Consider the following 26,395-nt stretch of genomic DNA (forward strand, 5'->3'; position numbering starts at 1 on the left):
ACCAGAAAAGAGAGTGTCTGTCTATTTCTCCAGATGCAAAGGCGAAACGCAGTAGTAATAACCCGGCCAGGCTAACTGCAGGAGGCCGTGAGCCCAAACAAGAGAGGCCTGGGAAAGGCAGTGAGTGGCCCTCATCAGAAGGCAGCAAGGCAGGGAGAATCGTAACCCCGGGCCAGGGCCTCCTGTGCTCCGCAGAGATGGGTAATTTTTTTTTTAATAAACAAATGTATTCATTTATTTATTTATTTTTGGCTGCACTCGGTCTTCATTGCTGCACGCGGGCTTTCTCTAGTTGCGGTGAGCAGGGGCTACTCTTCGTTGCGGTATGCGGGCTTCTCATTGCAGTGTCTTCTCTTGTTGCAGAGCACGGGCTCTAGGTGCGTGGGCTCAGTAGCTGTGGCACACGGGCTCAGTAGCTGTGGCACACAGGCTCAGTAGTTGTGGCTCGTGGGCTCTAGAGCGCAGGCTCAGTAGTTGTGGCACACAGGCTCAGTAGTTGTGGCTCACAGGCTCTAGAGCGCAGGCTCAGTAGTTGTGGTGCACGGGCTCAGTAGTTGTAGTTCGCGGGCTCTAGAGCACAGGCTCAGTAGTTGGGGTGCATGGGCTCAGTAGTTGTGGCTCGCGGGCTCTAGAGCATAGGCTCAGTAGTTGGGGCGCACAGGCTTAGCTGCTCTGCAGCATGTGGGATCTTCCTGGACCAGGTCTCGAAGCGTGTCCCCTGCATTGGCAGGCCGATTCTCAACCACTAGGCCCCCAGGGAAGTCTCAGGTGGGTACTTTTTAAAAACAGAGAGGGGATGCCTCCATGTGAATGAAGAAGCACCCCAGCCTCTCATCACTGTGCATTTTTTACTTTCTGGTCAGACATTATTGCTTTTAAGTCAAATGCCACCTGTCAAATTAAGGGACAAAGAACATAAAGAAAATATCTTCAAGTTAAATAAGAAACAGGTTTTGAAACTTTTCTTGAAGTTTTTGTGTGTTTAGAAAAAAATTTTTTTAATTTTTTTAAAAAAACAAGTAATTACTAGGGAAAGCATGTGTTAATACAGCCAGAGCCCTGTAAGTTTAGGACAAGTATAAGTCCTTCCCCAACAGCTTTTTTTTGGCGGGGGCAGGAGGGGAAATAGGAAAATAAAAGGTAAAAAATGATACATCAGATTTTTCTGTTCAGAAGTTTTGCGTAATGAAGAAAACATAACATTAAGCTTTAATCCTTCTGAGCAGTGTGTCACAGTGTATAAATGGTTGGTGGCGAGAAGCAGCTCAGAGCATGAGATGCACTCATCTCATTAAATAGGTTACGCACAAATCTGTATAACGTAACCTTAGTTTATTTTCAGTTCATTATCATTCTCACTGGTAAGGATGGCATAATAAACAGGAAGGTAAACTGCGCTTAACCACATCTGCTACGTGGCAGGTGGTCACTGCTCAGGTGGACAGACGGACCCTTCCCCAGACCCTCTGGATGCCTGGACTCCTTCCCCACACCAACACAGGGAGCACACACAGCGCCACACAGGGCCAATCAGTTATGCCTTGCTGTCAAAGTTTAAACATCATATTTAAAAATAATTTTTGAAACACCATGGTTACAAAAGAAAAGGTTGTAACTCAGATAAACAGAATATTCCTCTGAAAGGTAGCCAAAATAAATGCTGTAATTTGTGAGTCTGAATATGTATTCAAAAGAAAAACCCGATAACAAATTTTTTTTTTTCTTTTTCGGTACGCGGGCCTCTCACTGTTGTGGCCTCTCCCGTTGCGGAGCACAGGCTTCGGATACGCAGGCTCAGCGGCCATGGCTCACGGGCCCAGCCGCTCCGCGGCATGTGGGATCTTCCCGGACCGGGGCACGAACCCGTGTCCCCCGCATCAGCAGGCGGACTCTCAACCACTGTGCCACCAGGGAAGCCCAACATAAAATTTTTATACCACAAAATTCATTAAAATTGGATTATAAAGGAAAAGCTGTATATATTTACAAAGTATCTTTAAAGTTTTATTTACTAACTTTTAAATTGTGGTAACAGCCATTTCTAAGCACAGAGTCCAGGGGCATTAAACTGCTGGGTAGCCACCAAAGCCATCCATCTCCAGAACTCTTTCCATCTTGCACAATGGACACTCTGTACCCATTAAACAATTCCTGTCCTTCCCCCCATCCCACCCGCACCCTGGCAACCACCACTCTACCTTCTATCTCGATGAATCTGACTATTCTAGGTACCTGCACGAGGTACCTAGAGGTAGAATCACACAGTATTTGTCCTTTCGTCTTCATTTCACTTAGTATAATGTCCTCAAGGATCATCCATGTTGGAGTCTGTGTCAGAATTTCCTTCCTTTATAGGCTGAATAATATTCCATTGTACATACACGCCACATTTTGTTTATCTATTTATCCACTAATGGACATTTAAGCTGTTTCTACATTTTGGCTATTATGAATAATGCTGCTATGAACATGGACATACAAATATCTGTTTGAGTCCTTGGTTTCAATTCTTTTGGGTATATACCCAGAAGTGGAACTGCTGGATCAAATGGTAACTCCATGTTTAGTTTTTTGAAGGATTACCAAACTGCTTTTCACAATGGCCACACCAGTTTACATTCCCACCAACAGGGCACAGGGTTCCAATTTCTCCACACCCTCACCAACACTTGCTATTTTCTGGGTTTTTTGAGAGCAGTCATCCTAATGGGTGTGAGATATAAAGTACCCTTTTAAAATCCTATAAAAATTTTCATTTCTACCTATATATAAGAATGCCATAAAGTGAGCTAGAAATTTAGAAGATACAAAATGTTATTAATGTAGTCCATACACTAAAATTCATGGTAATACAAATATTGGATAAGAAAACGCTCATTATATAATATTAAGTGAGGGATGAGGGAAGAGAAATATTTAAAAAAAATAGTCTACATAGAAAAAAAGAACTGAAAGTAAAAACTAAAAGGTTAAAGGTGATGAGACTCTGGATAGTAAGATGACAGGCTTTTGTTGACAGTTTTTTCTTGTATTTTCCATGGTTTGTAAAATAAGGGGAAAATGACTATAAAAAGAAATATGGCTGATATCATTACCACAATGGATAAAGATTTAGGAGGTGATGTGGACCTGGTCAGGGAACGGGTGCAGAACTGAATCAGCTGAGAAGAAACAAGACCTTCTGCTGGTTCAGAAGCCAGCACCTGCTTGGTTTCCCCGGAACTTGTATGTGCACATTTGAGGAGGGACTGACCAAAACAAAAAAGTGAGGACAGGCAGCGGCTAGACTCTGAAGGGCTCAGGTACTTTATTCTATAAGCAAGTAGGCTCAGTTCTCTCTTAATCTTTCCCAGTGTTCGGGCCCCCACCAAGTTCTGATGAAGCTGGAATTCTTTCTTTTCTGCACCCAGTTTTTCCGGCAAGGCAATGCTCTGAAATAAATGCAGTAATCCAGACAAATAATTGCAAGTACCACAAAAGTAATCTTCCAGAAGGGGAATAACAACAAAGTTTATGGCTACAGGGCTAAATGCTGTCTATGGCCCAAGACCATGTATCTAATCCAATTTTTATCCTCACATGCTGTTCTGTTTTTACCTCCAAAATGCAGATGAGTCTCTCTTTTTTTGATTTTTAAAAAAATTTTATACAATTTTCAAGGTTACTTTCCATTTACAATAATTATTACAAAATATTGGCTATATTCCCTAACTTGTACAATACATCCTTGAGCCTACCTTACCCCCAATATTTTCTGCGTCCACTCCCCACCCCTGTATTGCCCCGCCTACTAGTTTGTTCTCTATAGCCAAAATGCAGATGATTCTAATCAGATGGGAATTGGATGAAACGATGTGTGATTTTTTAAAAAATATATTTAATATTTTAATTTTTTCTTTTCTTTTCTTTATAACAAATTTAATCAGTTATACATATACATATGTTTCCATATCCCGTCCCTTTTGCGTCTCCCTCCCACCCTCCCTATCCCACCCCTCCAGGCGATTACAAAGCACCGAGCTGATCTCCCTGTGCTATGCGGCTGCTTCCCACTAGCTATCTACCTTACGTTTGGTAGTGTATATATGTCCATGCCGCTCTTTCACTTTGTCACAGCTTACCCTTCCCCCTCCCCATATCCTCAAGTCCATTCTCTAGTGGGTCTGTGTCTTTATTCCTGTCTTACCCCTATGTTCTTCATGACATTTTTTTTTCTTAAATTCCATATATATGTGTCAGCATACAGTATTTGTCTTTCTCTTTCTGACTTACTTCACTCTGTATGACAGACTCTAGGTCCATCCACCTCATTACAAATAGCTCAATTTCATTTCTTTTTATGGCTGAGTAATATTCCATTGTATATATGTGCCACACCTTCTTTACCCATTCATCCGATGATGGACACTTAGGTTGTTTCCATCTCCGGGCTATTGTAAATAGTGCTGCAATGAACATTTTGGTACATGTCTCTTTTTGAATTATGGTTTTCTCAGGGTATATGCCCAGTAGTGGGATTGCTGGGTCATATGGTGGTTCTATTTGAAGTTTTTTAAGGAACCTCCATACCGTTCTCCATAGTGGCTGTACCAATTCACATTCCCACCAGCAGTGCAAGAGTGTTCCCTTTGGGAGATCAGCTCAGTGCTTTGTGACCGCCTGGAGGGGTGGGATAGGGAGGGTGGGAGGGAGACGCAAAAGGGAGGGGATATGGGAACATATGTATAACTGATTAAATTTGTTATACAGCAAAAAAAAAAAAAAAAAAAAGAGTGTTCCCTTTTTTCCACACCCTCTCCAGCATTTATTGTTTCTAGATTTTTTGATGATGGCCATTCTGACTGGTGTGAGATGATATCTCATTGTAGTTTTGATTTGCATTTCTCTAATGAGTAAAGATGTTGAGCATCCTTTCATGTGTTTGTTGGCAGTCTGTATATCTTCTGTGGAGAAATGTCTATTTAGGTCTTCTGCCCATTTTTGGATTGGGTTGTTTGTTTTTTTTGTTATTGAGCTGCATGAGCTGCTTATCAATTTTGGAAATTAATCCTTTGTCAGTTGCTTCATTTGCAAATATTTTCTCCCATTCTGAGGGTTGTCTTTTGGTCTTCTTTATGGTTTCCTTTGCTGTGCAAAAGCTTTTAAGTTTCATTAGGTCCCATATGTTTATTTTTGTCTTTATTTCCATTTCTCTAGGAGGTGGGTCAAAAAGGATCTTGCTGTGATGTACGTCATAGAGTGTTCTGCCTATGTTTTCCTCTAAGAGTTTGATAGTGTCTGGCCTTACATTTAGGTCTTTAATCCATTTTGAGCTTATTTTTGTGTATGGTGTTAGGGAGTGATCTAATCTCATACTTTTACAGGTCCATGTCCAGTTTTTCCAGCACCACTTACTGAAGAGACTGTCCTTTCTCCACTGTACATTCTTGCCTCCTTTATCAAAGATAAGGTGACCATATGTCCGTGGATTTATCTCTGGGCTTTCTATCCTGTTCTATTGATCTATCTTTCTGTTTTTGTGCCAGTACCATACTGTCTTGATTACTGTAGCTTTGTACTATAGTCTGAAGTCAGGGAGTCTGATTCCTCCAGCTCCAACTTTCGTTCTCAGGATTGCTTTGGCTATTCGGGGTCTTCTGTGTTTCCATACGAATTGTGAAATTTTTTGTTCTAGTTCTCTGAAAAATGCCAGTGGTAGTTTGATAGGGATTGCACTGAATCTGTAGATTGCTTTGGGTAGTAGAGTCATTTTCACAATGTTGATTCTTCCAATCCAAGAACATGGTACATCTCTCCATCTATTTGTATCATCTTTAATTTCTTTCATCAGTGTCTTATAATTTTCTGCATACAGGTCTTTTGTCTCCTTAGGTAGGTTTATTCCTAGATATTTTATTCTTTTTTGCAATGGTAAATGGAAGTGTTTCCTTGATTTCACTTTCAGATTTTTCATCATTAGTATATAGGAATGCCAGAGATTTCTGTGCATTAATTTTGTATCCTGCAATTTTACCAAATTCATTGATTAGCTCTAGTAGTTTTCTGGTAGCATCTTTAGGATTCTCTATGTATAGTATCACATCATCTGCAAACAGTGACAGCTTTACTTCTTCTTTTCCGATTTGGATTCCTTTTATTTCCTTTTCTTCTCTGATTGCTGTGGCTAAAACTTCCAAAACTATGATGAATAAGAGTGGTGAGAGTGGGCAACCTTGTCTTGTTCCTGATCTTAGTGGAAATGGTTTCAGTTTTTCACCATTGAGGACGATGCTGGCGGTGGGTTTGTCATATATGGCCTTTATTATGTTGAGGAAAGTTCCCTCTATGCCTACTTTCTGCAGGGTTTTTATCATAAATGGGTGCTGAATTTTATCGAAAGCTTTCTCTGCATCTATTGAGATGATCATATGGTTTTTCTCCTTCAATTTGTTAATATGGTGTATCACGTTGATTGATTTGCATATATTGAAGAATCCTTGCATTCCTGGAATAAACCCCACTTGATCATGGTGTATGATCCTTTTAATGTGCTGTTGGATTCTGTTTGCTAGTATTTTGTTGAGGATTTTTGCATCTATGTTCATCAGTGATATTGGCCTGTAGTTTTCTTTCCTTGTGACATCCTTGTCTGGTTTTGGTACCAAGGTGATGGTGGCCTCATAGAATGAGTTTGGGAGTGTTCCTCCCTCTGCTATATTTTGGAAGAGTTTGAGAAGGATAGGTGTTAGCTCTTCTCTAAATGCTTGATAGAATTCGCCTGTGAAGCCATCTGGTCCTGGGCTTTTGTTTGTTGGAAGATTTTTAATCACAGTTTCAATTTCAGTGCTTCTGATTGGTCTGTTCATATTTTCTTTTTCTTCCTGATTCAGTCTTGGCAGGTTGTGCATTTCTAAGAATGTGTCCATTTCTTCCAGGTTGTCCATTTTATTGGCATAGAGTTGCTTGTAGTAATCTCTCATGATGTTTTGTATTTCTGCAGTGTCAGCTGTTACTTCTCCTTTTTATATCTAATTCTATTGATTTGAGTCTTCTCCCTTTTTTTCTTGATGAGTCTGGCTAATGGTTTATCAATTTTGTTTATCTTCTCAAAGAACCAGCTTCTAGTTTTATTGATCTTTGCTATCATTTCCTTCATTTCTTTTTCATTTATTTCTGCTCTGATTTTTATGAATTCTTTCCTTCTGCTAACTTTGGGATGTTTTTGTTCTTCTTTCTCTAATTGCTTTAGGTGCAAGGTTAGGTTGTTTATTCGAGATGTTTCCTGTTTCTTAAGGTAGGATTGTATTGCTATAAACTTCCCTCTTAGAACTGCTTTTGCTGCATCCGATAGGTTTTGGGTCGTCGTGTCTCCATTGTCATTTGTTTCTAGGTATTTTTTAATTTACTCTTTGATTTCTTCAGTGATCACTTCGTTATTGAGTAGTGTATTGTTTAGCCTCCATGTGTTTGTATTTTTTACAGATCTTTTCCTGTAATTGATATCAAGTCTCATAGCATTGTGGTCGGAAAAGATACTTGATACAATTTCAATTTTCTTAAATTTACCAAGGCTTGATTTGTGACCCAAGATATGATCTATCCTGGAGAATGTTCCATGAGCACTTGAGAAAAATGTGTATTCTGTTGTTTTTGGATGGAATGTCCTATAAATATCAATTAAGTCCACCTTGTTTAATGTGTCATTTAAAGCTTGTGTTTCCTTATTTATTTTCATTTTGGATGATCTGTCCATTGGTGAAAGTGGGGTGTTAAAGTCCCCTACTATGATTGTGTTACTGTCAATTTCTCCTTTTATGGCTCTTAGTATTTGCCTTATGTATTGAGGTGCTCCTATGTTTGGTGCATAAATATTTACAATTGTTATATCTTCTTCTTGGATCGATCCCTTGATCATTATGTAGTGTCCTTCTTTGTCTCTTCTTGTAGTCTTTATTTTAAAGTCTATTTTGTCTGATATGAGAATTGCTACTCCAGCTTTCTTTTGGTTTCCATTTTCATGGAATATCTTTTTCCATCCCCTTACTTTCAGTCTGTATGTGTCTCTAGGTCTGAAGTGGGTCTCTTGTAGACAGCATATATATGGGTCTTGTTTTTGTATCCATTCAGCCAATCTGTGTCCTTTGGTGGGAGCATTTAGTCCATTTACACTTAAGGTAATTATCAATATGTATGTTCCTATTCCCATTTTCTTAATTGTTTTGGGTTCGTTATTGCAGGTCTTTTCCTTCTGTTGTGTTTCTTGCCTAGAGAAGTTCCTTTAGCATTTGTTGTAAAGCTGGTTTGGTGGTGCTGAACTCTCTCAGCTTTTGCTTGTCTGTAAACATTTTAATTTCTCCATCAAATCTGAATGAGATCCTTGCTGGGTAGAGTAATCTTGGCTGCAGGTTTTTCTCCTACATCACTTTAATTATGTCCTGCCACTCCCTTCTGGCTTGTAGAGTTTCTGCTGAGAGATCAGCTGTTAACCTGATGGGGATTCCCTTGTGTGTTGTTGTTTTTGCCTTGCTGCTTTTAATATGATTTCTTTGTGTTTAATTTTTGACAGTTTGATTAATATGTGTCTTGGCGTATTTCTCCTTGGATTTATTCTGTATGGGACTCTCTGTGCCTCCTGGACTTGATTAACTATTTCCTTTCCCATATTAGGGAAGTTTTCAACTATAATCTCTTCAAATATTTTCTCAGTCCCTTTCTTTTTCTCTTCTTCTTCTGGAACCCCTATAATTCGAATGTTGGTGCGTTTAATGTTGTCCCAGAGGTCTCTGAGACTGTCCTCTGTTCTTTTCATTCTTTTTTCTTTATTTTGCTCTGCAGCAGTTATTTCCACTATTTTATCTTCCACCTCACTTATCCGTTCTTCTGCCTCAGTTATTCTGCTATTGATCCCATCTAGAGTATTTTTTATTTCATGTATTGTGTTTTTAATCGATGCTTGATTCATCTTTAGTTCTTCTAGGTCCTTGTTAACTGTTTCTTGCATTTTGTCTATTCTATTTCCAAGATTTTGGATCTTGGAAATAGAATCTTGGATCATCTTTACCATCATTATTCTGAATTCTTTTTCAGGTAGACTGCCTATTACCTCTTCATTTGTTAGGTCTGGTGGGTTTTTATCTTGCTCCTTCTCCTGCTGTGTGTTTTTCTGTCTTCTCATTTTGCTTATGTTACTGTGTTTGGGGTCTCCTTTTTGCCGGCTGCAGGTTCGTAGTTCCCGTTGTTTTTGGTGTCTGTCCCCGGTGGCTAAGGGTGGTTTAGTGGGTTGTGTAGGCTTCCTGGTGGAGGGGACTAGTGCCTGTGTTCTGGTGGATGAGGCTGGATCTTGTCTTTCTGGTGGGCAGGTCCACGTCTGGTGGTGTGTTTTGGGGTGTCTGCGGACTTTTTATGATTTTAGGCCACCTCTCTGCTAATGGGTGGCGTTGTGTTCCTGTCTTGCTAGTTGTTTGGCATAGGGTGTCCAGCACTGTAGCTTGCTGGTCGTTGAGTGAAGCTGGGTGCTGGTGTTGAGATGGAGATCTCGGCAAGATTTTCGCCGTTTGATATTATGTGGAGCTGGGAGGTCTCTTGTGGACCAGTGTCCTGAAGTTGGCTCTCCCACCTCAGAGGCACAGCACTGACTCCTGGCTCCTCAATTTGGGATGATTTATTGTCCATTCATGTATTCCACAGATGCAGGGTACATCAAGTTGATTGTGGAGCTTTAATCCGCTGCTTCTGAGGCTGCTGGGAGAGGTTTCCCTTTCTCTTCTTTGTTCTCACAGCTCCTGGGTCTCAGCTTTGGATTGGGCCCCGCCTCTGCGTGTAGGTCACCGGAGGGCGTCTGTTCTTCGCTCAGACAGGACAGGGTTAAAGGAGCAGCCTCTTCGGGGACTCTGGCTCACTCAGGCAGGGCGGGAGGGAGGGGCACGGAGTGCGGGGCGAGCCTGCAGCGGCAGAGGTCGGCGTGACGTTGCACCAGCCCGAGGCGCGCCATGCGTTCTCCCAGGGAAGCCGCCCCTGGATCCCGGGACCCCGGCAGTGGCGGGCTGCACAGGCTCCCGGAAGGGCGGTATGGACAGTGACCTGCGCTCGCACACAGGCCTGTTGGCGGCGGCAGCAGCAGCCCCAGCGTCCCACGCTCGTCTCTGGGCTCCACGCTTTCAGCCGCGACTCGCGCCCGTCTGTGGAGACCCTTTAAGCAGCGCTCTTAATCCCCTCTCCTCGCGCACCAGGAAACCAAGAGGGAAGAAAAAGTCTCTTGCCTCTTCGGCAGCTCCAGAGTTTTACCGGACTCCCTGCCGGCTAGCTGTGGCACATTAGCCCCCTTCAGGCTGAGTTCTCGCCGCCAGACCCAGTCCTCTCCCTGCGCTCTGACCAAAGCCCGAGCCTCAGCTTCCAGCGCCGCCCGCCCTGGTGAGCAGACAAGCCTCTCGGGCTGGTGAGTGCCGCTCGGCACTGATCCTCTGTGCAGGAATCTCTCCGCTTTGCCCTACCCAGGTATGTGGGGAGTTTCTTGCCTTTTGGGAGGTCTGGGGTCTTCTGCCAGCGTTCAGTAGGTGTTCTGTAGGAGTTGTTCCACGTGTAGCTGTATTTCTGATGTATCTGTGGGGAGGAAGGTGATCTCCGCGTCTTCATGATGTGTGATTTTAAAGGATAAACTTGACTCTGAGTAACTTCTAATTAAGAAAACGCCCATTTCAGTTTCAAATGCGCTTATATTTTACCTCCCACTTAATGGCATTATTATAAACTTTTTTTCATATATGTAACTATATTATTTCCTTTCAGCATCTGAGTAAATCTGCTGAGAAAAAGATTTGTCCTCTGGCGAGTCGTACAACAGGCAGGCTTTCATTCTTCCACCGAACCTGGAATGTGGATCAGCGATTCTGAAGCCAGGAGCAATTCTGCCCTCAGGGGACACGCAGTAATGTCTGAAGACATTTTTGACTGCCAGGACTGGCAGGATGGTGCTAAACATCCTGTGAGACACAGACGTGCCCCTGCCACACTATTCCTAGTATTTAAAGTAATGCTTGGCACGTGGTGGGTACAAAAATGCCCATTGAATTAACAGTTTTACATATGAGGAAACTGAGGTTCAGAGTGGTCAAACATTTAGTAAATAGCAGAGAATGGAATAAAAGTCTTCTTACCAAGTCCAGGCTCTGCCATCTTTATCTTCCAGTAGCTCGTTAGTATTTTTCAAAAGACTTTCTAAAAGTCCAGATCCTTTGACCCAGCAATTCCAGTTTTAAAAACTGATCCTAATCAGGGATCACACAGTTACACACTGATTATTTGTACAGATTTTCATTATTCAAAAGAGATAAATTTTAAGAAGAATCTCTCTTTATTCAGAGGAAGATAAATTATGATACACCCATTCAGTGGAATGTTATTAAAGACAGAAAAGCATATGCATATTTATCAACAAGAAAGGATATTCAAGATATACTGTTATATAACAGAGGAGCACAGTAGGTTACAAAATAATATGTGTAGTATGATTCCGTGTGGATACATATACTTCCACGGGAAACAATCTAGAAGGATGAACATCAAAACATTAGTGAGTGCTTCCCTGGTGGCGCAGTGGTTAAGAATCCGCCTGCCAATGCAGGGGACACAGGTTAGGGCCCTGGTCCGAGAGGATCTCACATGCCGTGGAACGACTGGGTCCGTGCACCACGACTGCTGAGCCTGTGCTCTGGAGCACACGAGCCACAACTACTGAAGCCCGTGCGCCTACAGCCTGTGTTCCGCAATGGGAGGGGCCATGCAGTGAGAAGCCCATGCACCGCAAGGAGGAGTGGCCCCTGCTCACCGCAACTAGGGAAAGCCCGTGCGCAGCAACGAAGACCCAACGCAGTCAAAGATAAATAAATAAATTTATTTTTTTTTAAAAAGTTAGTGATAATTTTTCTAAGTCATTAGATCTATGGTGACGTTTTTTTCTTTTTGCTTATGCACGTTTTTTAACTTCTTAAAATAGACATGGTTTGGGCGTTACAGGTTGTAGAAGGGAGATGCTACTAAAAAATCCACTAGGTCTCTATGTACTCAGTCTCCTGGTTAAAGGATGAAAAACTATAAAATTTACTGGACAGGACATATGATTTCTTTTTACTTAGGAGCAGCACTGTGATCTTTTCTTTCTCAGAGAGAAAAGACTTACTTAAAAAAAGAAACCTAACATCTAAAGAAAGAAAGCTGTCAACAGGAACTAGCAATCTATGCCCTAATAAAACGTGGACCACAGAGAAGCAGGACCAAAATGCTCGCTAAGCCTAAAGCACAGTAATGTTGAATATATTACTTTTAATCTACAAAGAGTATTATCAAACTAATCTCCAGTGTCAGGTTTTTAGCTAGAAATGAAATGATTTGTGGAAAATACAAAGAATCTTCCAAACCCACTTATAAAAATGCTCTGTAAGACATCTGACCTGCTTACTCACCTAGACCATGTGTTTCCATGATTTCTACAAAAGCATTAATTACTGGAAATATCTTATCGTCAAATGCATACACACATCACATGAAATGTTTATTTAGCCTAAATTACACTGAGAGCTTGGTGGCTGCGTAAGTGTCTCTGTCAGACTGTTAAACAACATAACCTATCAATTCAGCATCTGGCAATGAGCCACTTAATTTCACTTTAATGGTCTACTATGAACAATTTATTTGATTTACAACTGGTTGCTTACTTTTACATGGTTATATTGAAATTCAAGAGATTTGCAATTCTACCTTTTGCTTATATTGGAAGGTAGACCATTTATATTTATCAAGTAAAAATGTACTTTTTAAAGTTTTATTAACATAAAGGTTTGTTCAAAAAAGCAACTCTGCTGGTTGTTTTTGTTTTTTCCCCAACTAGTTAAAAACAATCACTATTTATCTATAACATCTTCTTAAAGATTGAATACTTGTCATATATTGAGATCACTTTTCGATGACAGTGAGTATGATCCAAAGTAGGGGCCGTCTCTTTCCCACAGCATCACTGCTCCGCCACTTTCCCTCCTGGAATTTTTTATTTTGCACTGATACACATCGTGAATTGACTTTCTCTCATAAATTTCAAGAAGCTAGTGGCAAGTATCTACACAAAAAACACTTAAAAAATATTACATTAAAAAAATTACAACACATAGTTGGGGAACCATATGCCATTCACAGAAATCTCTTTAAAGTGAAGAATTCCACCAAGGCACATGTAAGAGACTGGTAAGAATACACACATGTGCACACAAGCATAGAAAGTTATACCACAAAAGGTTTAAGACAGTCATCCTTAGGTAGAGGGATTATGAGAAGTTACATATTTTTTTAATGTTTAGCCTGTTTGTGTATTTTATTTTTTCCTACACAGAATATGTACTACTTAATATATAAATAATAAAAGTTTGAATATTAGAAGAATTTTAACTCATAAAAACATAAAAATATTCCAAGACAGGTGCATAATTATGTCCTAATCTCTCATTATAATTATCTCAGAGAGATTTTAAGAAAGTCTATGAAAACATAAAATCGTTACTTTGATAGAATAATCTAAATTATCCCGTTAATGCACCCATTACATATAAAACCAATGATGCAGTAACACCTGTACAGATAGACACCTAAACAGAAATACCTACTACCTTAAAGTAAGCCAGTTTTTCTGAATACACAGACACATACATGTTCTATGTAAATACAAAAGTAGCTTGCCTTAGGAAGAACTGAATATTCTTTTCCTAAATTAGACTTTGTGTTTTAATAGGAAAACTAGCTGATCAAAATATAATAGCAACTAAGGTGAGTGAAAAACCAGTTTGAAATAATAAAAAGAATTCGCTGAATAAAAACCAACTCTGTGGAGTTGTAAAAGCCATCTTTAAGGATACAGTCAGATGATTTTAGGAATCTGTCCCTATATTCAGTAGGTGTAATAAGTAACTCTAAATTTAAAACTATTTATTACCATAAGGATCTCTAGAGATCATCTAGGCAAAGCTTGTCATTTAATATATGAGGAAAAAGCAGATCTGGACAGTTAACTGACTTTGCCAAGAAGACAGTGAACACAGACCAAGGCTTGAACCTGGCTCTCCTCCTGACCCTGCTTCTCCCACTGCGACCAATTCTCAGCTGTGGGGAGGCGTGAGGGGGATGGTCCTCAGCAAGCTTGGCCGCCTGTTTTTGCAAATAAAATTTCATTGGAACACACTCATTTACTGCTTTTGTGCTAAAAAGAAAGAGCTGAGTAGTTGTGAAAGACACCCGATGGCCTAAAATATTTACTCTCTGGTTCTTTACAGAAAAATGTTTGCTGACCCCTACATTAAAGGTTTCTTAGCATATAGTTCTGAAGTTTCAGAACTTAAAACATAATAACCCATATTGTAACAAGCCGTATTATAATAAATAGCATTAAAACCAGAACCACTACTGTGGTTATTACCTTAAATTACCTTAAAAGGGTTTAACTTTCCCATCCCCAAAATTGACTATTTGTCCATTTTCCATGTTTTGATATGCACATCTTTAAGAAAAGAAAAACTATAAAACTCAGAACCTCCCAAAGGAGAAATCAAGACCTGCTCATATAAACTGAAAGAGAACTCATGTACATTCCTTTAATAGAGTACTTCTCATCTACATAAACATATTTATAGATCACTGGCTACTTGGGAGATAGCCTAGTAGATAAATCTAAACTAAGTGAATTAGAAATGTCAAACGTATGACAGAATATTTTAGAAAAAGTCAAATTTATACACAATTTTCCAGCAGAATATCTAAAGCACAGCAGAGAGACATCTATTTAAGTGTCAAAAGCATGTGCCCTATTAATCACTTGATTCATTAAATTTTTAGGTTTTACCTTTCTCCTCTCAGAAAAGGAAGTAAGCCTGGTTCCAGCTAACCCCGCTGGCAACAGATGCTCACACAACACAAAACGTAAACCTTAGGGAGACCTAGGTACGAAACATAATTTAAGCAAAGTGGTAGACTGCTCAGGGAAAACAAGTGTATTTACAGAAGGAAGAGGTCCCTACCGGACGCTAACAAATCAGTAAAAATTATGAACTCACTAGTTAGGACAGTATGGGATGGCGTTGTATATAGACACACTGTTCTTTTTTAGAGAGCTCTGGACTGTTCATTATAAAATGATGTAGAATGTACAAAAGGACTAAAAATTGCATCAAGAAAGGAAACTGAAGACATATATGTCAAATCAAAACACACATACACACAACGTGGGACTTAAATCAGAAGAAGACATGGGTTCAAACCCCTGAGTTGTCACCAACTGTTAGCACTGAGCAAGTCACTTTTCAGTGACTCACAGTTCTTCTAGGATTTAGTTAACTTTTTTATAAAATAAGAGAGGTAAGGTTCCTTCCAACCCCCCAATTAACATACTTGTAAGTAATCATTTATTAACTCACTGCCGCGTGTCAAGAACCATACTAATGGCTTTAATTGTAAGTGGACTCAGAACAAGTGTCCTAGGAAAAAATAACACCTATCAAGCATCATTCTTTTAAACACATAAAGAGACATGAGATGGAGTTTAGCCTTTAAAAAAGAAATAAAACCTATTTTTCCAAACCAGACTCCATAAATTCTCTAACTAAACAATAACTGTAGTTTTTGTAAGGAATGAAGATAACACATACAGCTTTCCCTCTGATGTCAGGAATAAGACAAGGATGCCCTTGATCACTGATTCACAAACCCGAAATAAAAAGAGCAATAAAATTAACCACAGAGATAAGATATTTGCAAACCTGTAACTGGAAAAGGACTAGTTTCCTCTATATATGTGTGTAAGTGTGTGTGTAGATTGTTACATATCAATAAGGGAAAGGTAAGTAATCCAACTTAACAATAGGCAAGAGATCTGAGTCAGAACTCCAAAAGGGGGATTCCAAATGGGCAATAAACATATGACACGGGCACTGGGTCTCATTAGTAATATAAGAAATGGACATGTAGAATACAATGAGATATCCTTACACACCCATCAGACTGCAAATAATAATACCTCTGACAATACCAAATGTTGTAAAGAATGTAGTGTGACCAGAATACATTTGGTATACACATTGGAAAATAGTTTGACGTTATGTAGTAAAGTTCAAGATACAGATACTTTGTGACCCAGCAAGTCCACTCCTAAGTATATCCTGAAGAAATACATGCTTAGGTGAATGTACAAAAGTGTTCAAAGCAGCATTATTTATAACAGCTAAAGCCTGGATATAATCCAAGTGTTTATCAACGATGGGATGCATAAAGTAAGGAACATATAAATAATGGAATACTACACAACAATTAACTGAGTAAACTATATCTATATAGAACATGATTAACCCTTACAAAAACAATGTTGACTGAAAAAAGCAAAACACAAAAGAATATTTGTGGCATCATTTCATTTGTATGTTCAAAAAACAGAGAAAAACAGTATTTTCTAAGTAATATTTCTATTATTTAGAAACACACACAGAGAAGGTAAATCTATTTCTAAAATGCAAGGAAATGATTATCTCTGGGGAGAAGAGAAGTGATTTAATTGGGAAGAGCTGGGGAGGGCGGCTTCTGGGGAGCTGGCCATGTTCTGTTTCCTGACTAGGTGGTAAATACATGGCTGGTCACTTCACATGTAAGTGTACATGCACAAGTGTGCATGCAAGTTGTACACCAGCCCAGCTCCTGGCAGATACCAGACAGCCAATAAAGCCAACTCTTACTTACTTGTGAGAATGATACTCTGACTACTGTTGCTATGATTTTCACTGCTATTACTGCTAATTTCTCCTCTAGATTATACATGCCCCCTGAAAGTATCAGCTCAGAGAGAACACAAAGAAAAACGCCTAATGTGAATGAAGCAAAGCTTGCTTGTGCTATTGTTCTTCCAGTTTCCCCACTGTTACGCTTGTAAATGTATCTTCCTCCTTATATAATCTACAGTATCCTGACCACGAAATTCTGACAGGAGCTGAAGCTTTTCCCTCTGGGTGATTATTCCTTCCACAAGGTTCCCACCATTGGTAACAGGAGTCCTGACCTCTGCAGGGTGAGCACGAATAACAGATGAAGTGTGAACTGGGTTTAATTAAAACCTAAGTACCAGACTTCTGTGGTGGCGCAGTGGATAAAGAATCCACCTGCCAATGCAGGGAACATGAGTTCGATCCCTGGTCTAGGAAGATCCCACATGCCGCGGAGCAACTGAGCCCGTGTGCTGCAACTAAGGAGCCCGCCTGCCACAACTAAGACCCGGTGCAACCAAATAAATTTATTTAAAAAAACAAAACAAAAAAAATACACAAAACCTAAGTGCCGAAGGGAAATGGTAACGGAAAAGTGCTGGATTCCTCACTGTTCACACGCCCTGAACTGCTCTTCTCAAGCTCCCAATCCAGAGACTGTTCCCAGGTAACCCTGGCGGCCCCTCTCCACAGCAGGCAACAGAAAGCAAGTGTTTACATGCAAGACCGTGAAATACACATGGTCACTACATCAAATGCTCACTATATTTGGATGGTAAATATTTTTTAAGAGAAAAAATAAATATATGATGTTTTAAAAGTGGTTAAATTTTACATCTTGCCAAGTACAACAATAAGGCATTATATAAACTCTGATATTTCCAACTTTTGGAAACAAAAGATAAAACCTACTAGTGATTTTTAAATTCCTTTGTAATCAAATAGGAAATTGTAAGAGATTTCACTTACAGCTTCTTACTGATGCATGCTGAAGAGAAAGTTTCCAGAGCAGAATTAAAGCTATTTAAGTAATCAGGCTATAATTACAACTTAATCACTCCTTTTAAAAAGTTTTATAATATTTAACATCTAAATTTAATTTGGTGAAAGGTAAGAATCTAATTCAGTAAACAATCGTTAAAACAATTAGTGATATTCAAAAAAACTAACTTTAACTGAAAAGTACTTCAAAAAATATCTCAAAGAATTGCACTTAGCAAGTCTTCAGTATTTAACAAATTATTCAGAAATAAATTGCAGTTTATTAATTGTTCTGCATGACCTTGGGATCAAAACATTAACAGGAATTATGAGAGGGAAAACATCAACAAATCAACGTACATGTATTTATCCTAAACATCTGATACACACAAGAAACTGTGAGAAATACAAAGAAACCTAAGATTTATTAGTCCCCACCTGATTGATACATAATCTCAGGAAACAGAACATGAACATGGATGCATCTGTGTTAGACAAAGAAATTTATCTAACAATACAATTAAACAATAATATGAGGCAGGAAGTAATAAAATCACATGTACGACAGTGTCACCAGAACTGTGAGGAAGGGAGAGAGCCTGTCTAGTTGGGGTGTTTAGAGGAGCTGGATGGACAAGGAGGAACGAGGAAGCCTAGCTAAGAGGTGCGGAGAGGAAAGGGCACCCTTGGCCAGGCAGCTCAGTGCCCAGAGGGATGGCGAGTATGCTCGGGGGGCAAGAGACAAGTCTGCCCGGTATGAAGGACAGGGGGCGACTGCTCGGAGGGGGGTGAAGGGCAGACGGCGGGTGTGTTTGGTTGCTACGTAAAGGACTAAGGAGCCTCGGGATACTTAGCACGTCTTAAATGCAGAAGGCATGTGTATAACTCTCTGAAGGTAGAGACTGTTCTAATAAACATGATGGGAAAAGAACCAGTAAATACTGACTCGTACATGTTAAATGGATGCACTTTGTCGTATGTAACTGATGCCTCCATAAAGTTGGTTATTAAAATTTCAACAATTAAAATCAAGGATGCTCCCTTTACTGACAATTCCCTTACTGTGCTTCCATTCTTGTTGGAGGAAATGCATTCAAGCCAAGCCACCGTGATTATTTAACCAAGCGCTTGGCAGAAATCTAATGTTCTCTCTACCGCTAGTAGGCCTCATCACTTCTATCCTGCTTATCACTGCAAAATAATCTTCCAGTAGAACCCTTCTGAATTAAATGCTGCCCACAGCCTTTCCTTCAAAAAAGAATCAATCTGGACCTTAAGGTCCCCTACAATTTGAGCTCAATCTACCATTCTGGTCTTATTTTTCACCACTTTCTATACACAGACATAGATCTTTCTTCAAACTCCACTACTCACTTATTTTTCTAAAATGTACTTTGTCTATTTCCAGTTTCCATGTCCTCAACGTTCTCTCCACAAGATACACTCCTGCCTCACACTTTAATCCTTCCTACCTACACTTCAAACCCAGCTCAAGTGCTACCTTCAGCATGCAGTCTTTTCTGAAGGCCCCTGCAGGTATGTCCCCGCATCCTCTCAACTTTCGTTGAAGTCTGATTGTGCATGAAGCTAAAACCACCACTTCCTTACGTCAGGAATAATACTTGCCCTTGAGGAACTCACATGAATCTATACCCACACATATGTAGCCGATTATAAATCATAGAGGACAAGCTAGACAGACATGCTTAGCACACAGTATTCATGCCACAAATACTTGTTGAAAGAATGATTATTTGCATATCATGAACATCCCAAAAGTCATTCATATATAACTATACAAATAAGGTCGTAATCTTTGTAGATTAAAAAAAAGAAGAAGAAATTTTACCTTTTCAGTTGTAAGAGGTTTTGCAGGCTTTTCTGGCTCCTTTTCTCTCTTTTTCTCTTCCTTTTTTTTTTCTTTTTCTTTCTAAAGCATAGCCGAAAGTTTTGATAAGTTTACTTTTTAAAAAACGTTAGCTCTTAACACATTTTTATTTTATTAGTTTGAGTCATCATTAGAAAAGGGTACAAATAAATATTCAATGATGACAATATCCAGTGATACTGAGATGTAAAAGCACAGCAAATTCATACTCTCATTGAGTATGTTGATAACACAATAAATAACTTTTCTAAAAAAGAAATTCATACAGAACTGAGACAATTTAGAACTTCTTTGATATTTTAGAGTTTGTTTTAAAGAAATGAGACCTCTATTCAATAAATTCTCACTGCATCTTTACATAAGGTCAGGCTTTCTAACAGCAACCATAAAGTTGAAATTTGAATACAAAGAAAAAGCAAACTAACTGATGGAACAGAATTCTTTATCACACAGATGAAGACCAATTACAACCTGTAAACATGAGGAGAAAAGGGTAAAAACACTTTAATTTTTTAAAATAACACAAAACATTTTCAGTCTGTTACCACAGTGTTGTGATTTTTAAAAGTGCAAATACAATAATTTTCTCATGAAAAGAATGTTGGAGATAGTGCTTGGAGACCACAGCCAGCTGACTAGTTGGCATATTTAATCCAACCCAGTCTAGATAAACTATAAGGGTATTATAATGTTCACAATTTCCAAGTAGGTTGAAGTAGGATATAATAATAAAAACTTAAGGTCCATAAAGATGCCAAAAAAAGGAAAATGAAGTAAAGATTAAACAAAGAGCATTCATAAGGCATGTAGAGGGAAAAGACGCCTAGAAACCTAGAACTGGTGATACTGCAACTGAGTGCTGACCTAGCTCCCTGGCAGCAAACATGGAAGACAAACTGGTGAACCTAGAAAAGGCAGAATAATAAACACATGAAACTTAGTCAAAATGCCCAGAGGTCGCATTTGCACCAGTGCCTTGAAAAGGGTGTTTGACACCACCTCTCTCAAGAGTAGAATTTTTGCTATTTGTAAATCAAGAAAGCCAACACCAGCAATCTAGGCCATAACGTAAGAGATATAATTAAAGGTCCTATGGGCCAGGCACTGTGATAAGCACCTTACTGTCTAACTTAATTTTTACAGTGGTGTTTGGTATTGTAAAATGGTAGTTCCTGAAACTTGGTTACTATATATCCAAATGATACAGTGAAACAGGAGACCTCCTGCAAAAGAAAACTGGAATAAATGTTCATGTCCTACAAGACAGAGAGAAGTACATCTTGGGTTCATTATAATGAAACTACTACACTTGAGTGATTTAATTAAAGATACGGTCTCTAGGGCTTCCCTGGTGGCGCAGTGGCTGAGAGTCCGCCTGCCGATGCAGGGGACACGGGTTCGTGCCCCGGTCCGGGAAGATCCCACATGTGGCGGAGCGGCTGGGCCCGTGAGCCATGGCCGCTGAGCCTGCACGTCCGGAGCCTGTGCTCCGCAACGGGAGAGGCCACAACAGTGAGAGGCCCGCGTGCCACAAAAAAAAAAAAAAAGTGGGGAGCATATATACTCTACCATATGTATGTATGTATTTATAAAGCACATATAGCACTATATTATACACATTAGAAAACATACATAAAAATAGAAATTTTAAAAGGGTAAGAGAAAGAAAGCACAAAGACACATTCTAGTGGGCTGTCCTGTGGGGCTCCCCAGGGCCTAAATGCCATCAGGCACGAAGATTAGTGCTCGGCTGGATCAGACCCCTGCTTTCTAGGACCTGGTGGCAGGCACCACACAGCACAGACACAGCAACTGAGGGTTTCCACCCTCTGAACCAGGCGTCGCTGCCATCCTTCCACCTCCCCGCGGCCACCTCCGCCCTCCTGCGGTGCTTCTTCCCTGGGCCTGCCTGCTGACCTCTGACCCCTACAACACTCTGACCACTAAAGCCTCTTCACCTCCAACCATGCCCTTCTTGCTCCAAACTGTCCCCCGCTGTCCCGGGGACCTCCCCTCGCTCTGCTGACTCTTCAGTGCACCCAGCTTTCCACTCTCATGGCTGTCCCCGGGCTGCCGCCCCCTCCCCCCTTCTCCGACCCGGATCTCTCCTCTGGCCTACGGACCTGGGCATCCAAGCCCAGACCAGACACCCAGACGTCCCGCCGTCACCCGGCGTTTAATCCCGCCCCTCCCTGCTCTCTCCTCATACCCGCTCCTCCTCCTCAGCCCAGATCCCTTCTCACTGGACAGCGCCATCATCTACTGAGGTGCTCGGGCCTGAAGCCGGGAGTCATCCAGGCTCCCAAAGCGCCTCCACAGCCCACTGATCACAAGCCCCACAGACACGACCTTCTCGAGATCTCTGACAGCTGCGCTCGCCCTTTCACTCCCTCTGTCTCCACTTTGGCACCCCTCTCACCATTTATTCATGGACCAGCGCAACAGGTCCTCAAGCCTTTCCACACCCATCAGCACGAAGCTGGCTCTCCAGAGACAGTGAAGCAGAGTGCTACGACCTGAAAATCCGATCTGGACTCTCCTTCTACCCCTGAAACTCATCAAAGGGCCAGGGAAACGCGCCAGCAGCCTCACAGGAGGACTCCTCTCCACCTCTCTTCCCGTCCCACGCGTGTCCCAGCCACGCCTTTCTCCCCGCAAATCCCCAATCATCCTGCTCTGCCCACAGGCTTTTTTCCACAAGATGCCTCCTCTGCTTGCACTGTGTCCTAGTCCTCACAACTAACGTTTATGAAGAGCGTAAGACACATCAGAAGGACGCCTGCTGCACTCAGAGCAGCACCACGAGCGTACGGCAATCGCAGCACACGTTCTGTCGCGCTGGAAACCTCTGTAAAGTTCTGTTTTCCTCTGTTAGATGGAAGCTGCTCCAGGGCAGGGAGACACACCTTGTTTACCTTTGTATCCCCCATGTCAAGCACACCATTTATCAAGGAGGAGACACAGAAACAGTGTGAGTTCAAAGGATGTCTCAAACTAATTCACTAAGGTCAGGAGGACAACAACAAAAAGATACACAGTCAAAAAAATTAAAAACCTTCAAATATTGGTAGGCATGACTTTAAAAATCCATAACGGTAGAGTACCATGCACCCTAACCACCCCTACCCCACACACATTCCAACAACCATCACTGATGACTCCACACTCCTACATTTCATCTATGTGATGGATATTATTGTTTAAAAAAAGAAACGACATTAACTTTCTTCAAGTGCTTATAATAACAGAATCATAGAAAGAAAACATTTTTAACCAAAACCCTTCCTAATAAATCAAAGAATTCAAGAGCAACTATAGAAAAGCTCCTTTAAGCATAAGGTGGTAATGGAAACAACAAAAAACTAATTGCTTATTAAATGTTGAGATATTACCTACGGTAACAATAAATTAGTCATTCTGAAATTAAATGCAGATTAAAACCCTGTGATCCTACCTGTGGCATAGAAAAGTATTCTTGTTGTATTTAACATTTTTAATACTGGAGACCATTCAAAACATCAACAACTATTACAGCAGCCCAAACGATGGGACATTTACCGCTGAGCGCTGTGGAATGAGGCTAAAACACTACCATACCTCCAATCTGTTCTTCTCCACAGCAGCTTGTAGAGAAGGAGAGGATACCAAAGGCTGAAGAGGAGCATCAGAGGAGGAAATCTGCGGAATGCAGACGGAAAGTCAGGAGAAAAAAACAAAAAGAAGATAATCAGAATTACAGGCACAGGAAGGAAACACACACTCGTGTATTTCAGAGATACAGAAGCACTCAGAAGTATGTGAAATGAAAATAATGCATCAAGAAAAAAGTCTTGCTTTCTAAATACTTCCCTGTGGAATTTCTATAAGTAAAAGTATTTACTATAGAGGAGTGTATGACTTAAAATGGATTTCACTATGACATAAAATATAAAATGCACTCAGGCAAGATCATCCCCCCGCCAAGTATGTGAAAAACAATTCAGCGTCTCTGGTGGTTCCCTTTCCATCAGCGTTACTGCCGAAGTGCTCATGCTCTGAGGCGTGAAGACACACCGTTCCAAGTGGCTGGGGAGCACGAGTGAGCTCTTGCTCTTACTGACCGTAACTGCTTCAAGGATGGAAAATAACACAGAGCTGAAACAGTAAAAGTCAACTCAAGTTTTAATCAGCTGTTTAAGAAAACAGAAAGAAGGATGGGAGAAAAAAGAGTGGATTAATGGAGCATAACAGCTGAGCAGCAGACAAGACTTATCGTGAAGCCACTCCTACACTTCCTTCCTTAAGCTCCATGCACACAGACACCATCTCCAGGGCTGCACTGGCTGAATTACCCCAAAGCACCATGAGACAGTTACATATGCAGCAAAGGCAATTTATACATGGAGACAATTTCATCTAAAAGCCTTTTCACACATCTTCCTACCCAATTCCTACACACGTAGTTCATCACTTTAATGTAAGCGTTATCTTTCTGCCCTCTTTACTGGCAAAATATAACTGAAATACGTTTACAAACTACGTAGTAGATCTTTGGAGCCGTAAAACTGACATCTCTATATTGCCCTATCATACCAACAGTGCCTACGAGGAATCTTTAAAAATCAGAGGTGCGATTATAGAAAGGTCGTTATGCAATGTCCAAATAACAGTGTGAGATGACAAGTCCTCATTCAAATCTGCTTGTTACTGAGTTAGTTACAGCTGTAATTCTTGACTCACAACCCAAGCCCATAACCTTTTTATTTTTAAGCTTGGAATTTCATTTATTATTATTTTTATTTTTACATCTTTATTGGAGTATAATTGCTTTACAATGGTGTGTTAGTTTCTGCTTTATAACTAAGTGAATCAGTTATACATAGACATATGTTCCCATATCTCTTCCCTCTTGCGTCTCCCTCCCTCCCACCTTCCCTATCCCACCCCTCTAGGTGGTCACAAAGCACTGAGCTGATCTCCGTGTGCTATGCGGCTGCTTCCCACTAGCTATCTACCTTACGTTTGGTAGTGTATACATGTCCGTGCCACTCTCTCGCTTTGTCACAGCTTACCCTTCCCCCTCCCCATATCCTCAAGTCCATTCTCTAGTAGGTCTCTGTCTTTATTCCTGTCTTACCCCTAGGTTCTTCATGACATTTTTTTCCCTTAAATTCCATATATATGTGTTCGCATACGGTATTTGTCTTTCTCTTTCTGACTTACTTCACTCTGTATGACAGACTCTAGGTCCATCCACCTCATTACAAATAGCTCAATTTCGTTTCTTTTTATGGCTGAGTAATATTCCATTGTATATATGTGCCACATCTTCTTTACCCATTCATCCGATGATGGACACTTAGTTTGTTTCCATCTCCGGGCTACTGTAAATAGAGCTGCAATGAACATTGTGGTACATGACTCTTTTTGAATTATGCTTTTCTCAGGGTATATGCCCAGTAGTGGGATTGCTGGATCATATGGTAGTTCTATTTGTAGTTTTTTAAGGAACCTCCATACTGTTCTCCATAGTGGCTGTACCAATTCACATTCCCACCAGCAGTGCAAGAGTGTTCCCTTTTCTCCACACCCTCTCCAGCATTTATTGTTTCTAGATTTCTTGATGATGGCCATTCTGACTGGTGTGAGATGATATCTCATTGTAGTTTTGATTTGCATTTCTCTAATGATTAATGATGTTGAGCATTCTTTCATGTGTTTGTTGGCGGTCTGTATCTTCTGTGGAGAAATGTCTATTTAGGTCTTCTTCCCATTTTTGGATTGGGTTGTTTGTGTTTTTGTTATTGAGCTGCATGAGCTGCTTATAAATTTTGGAGATTAATCCTTTGTCAGTTGCTTCATTTGCAAATATTTTCTCCCATTCTGACGGTTGTCTTTTGGTCTTGTTTATGGTTTCCTTTGCTGTGCAAAAGCTTTTAAGTTTCATTAGGTCCCATTTGTTTATTTTTGTTTTTATTTCCATTTCTCTAGGAGGTGGGTCAAAAAGGATCTTGCTGTGATTTATGTCATAGGGTGTTCTGCCTATGTTTTCCTCTAAGAGTTTGATAGTTTCTGGCCTTACATTTAGGTCTTTAATCCATTTTGAGCTTATTTTTGTGTATGGTGTTAGGGAGTGATCTAATCTCATACTTTTACATGTACCTGTCCAGTTTTCCCAGCACCACTTATTGAACAGGCTGTCCTTTCTCCACTGTACATTGCTGCCTCCTTTATCAAATATAAGGTGACCATATGTGCATGGGTTTATATCTCTGGGAAGCCCATAATCTTTAGGGGCGTTTTCCCCTGGCACACTGTTAGCTCTGCTAAAAGTATGCAAACTAGCCATTCAGTAACTACTGACTGAAATTACACATAGAAGAAAATATTAAAAAAGACAAACTGTGCCTTAAAGCCCAGCTTCAAAGCTGGTTTATCCCACTGGACATTTACTTGCTAGAGCTATGTAGAAAACAAGAGATTAGAAAAAGCACATAAAATCACTTAAGATAATAACCTGTATCACAGAGACCACTTTTGCCCAAATTCATGTAAAAGCTGAACATAAAAATGTAAGAGAGGAATAGGGACACTTAATATGTCGAGTGTTACTAATTCAACATAATTCACTGTAAAAGTGCTCATTCTCCCTTCCAGAGGATGATAAACTGATTTGGCCACTTTTAAAATTCAGAAGGAGCAACATAAAACTATTCAATAAATATCAGTCATTTAACAAAGCATTTTAATGCAAAAATGAAAAAGCATTAATACTACGTTCCAGCTA

General features: G+C 40.3%; 1 protein-coding gene across 3 annotated transcripts in view; it reads right to left on the reverse strand.

Annotated features, from left to right (window-relative positions):
- The window catches only part of SMAP1 (small ArfGAP 1), a 167,569-nt gene that overhangs the window by 49,147 nt on the left and 92,027 nt on the right, over window positions 1–26,395 (reverse strand). For 2 of the 3 annotated variants that reach the window (XM_081250744.1, XM_081250746.1), the window contains 2 exons: window positions 23,227–23,307; window positions 19,591–19,671 (listed from right to left, as the gene is read on the reverse strand). In XM_081250744.1, coding sequence (XP_081106870.1) covers window positions 19,591–19,671; window positions 23,227–23,307 — 162 coding nt within the window. The remainder of the gene's footprint in view (window positions 1–19,590; window positions 19,672–23,226; window positions 23,308–26,395) is intronic. The other variant, XM_081250745.1, reaches the window with a different exon arrangement.

This window comes from Mesoplodon bidens, assembly GCF_964165515.1.
Source record: "Mesoplodon bidens genome assembly, chromosome: 12".
Classification (NCBI taxonomy): domain Eukaryota; kingdom Metazoa; phylum Chordata; class Mammalia; order Artiodactyla; family Ziphiidae; genus Mesoplodon; species Mesoplodon bidens.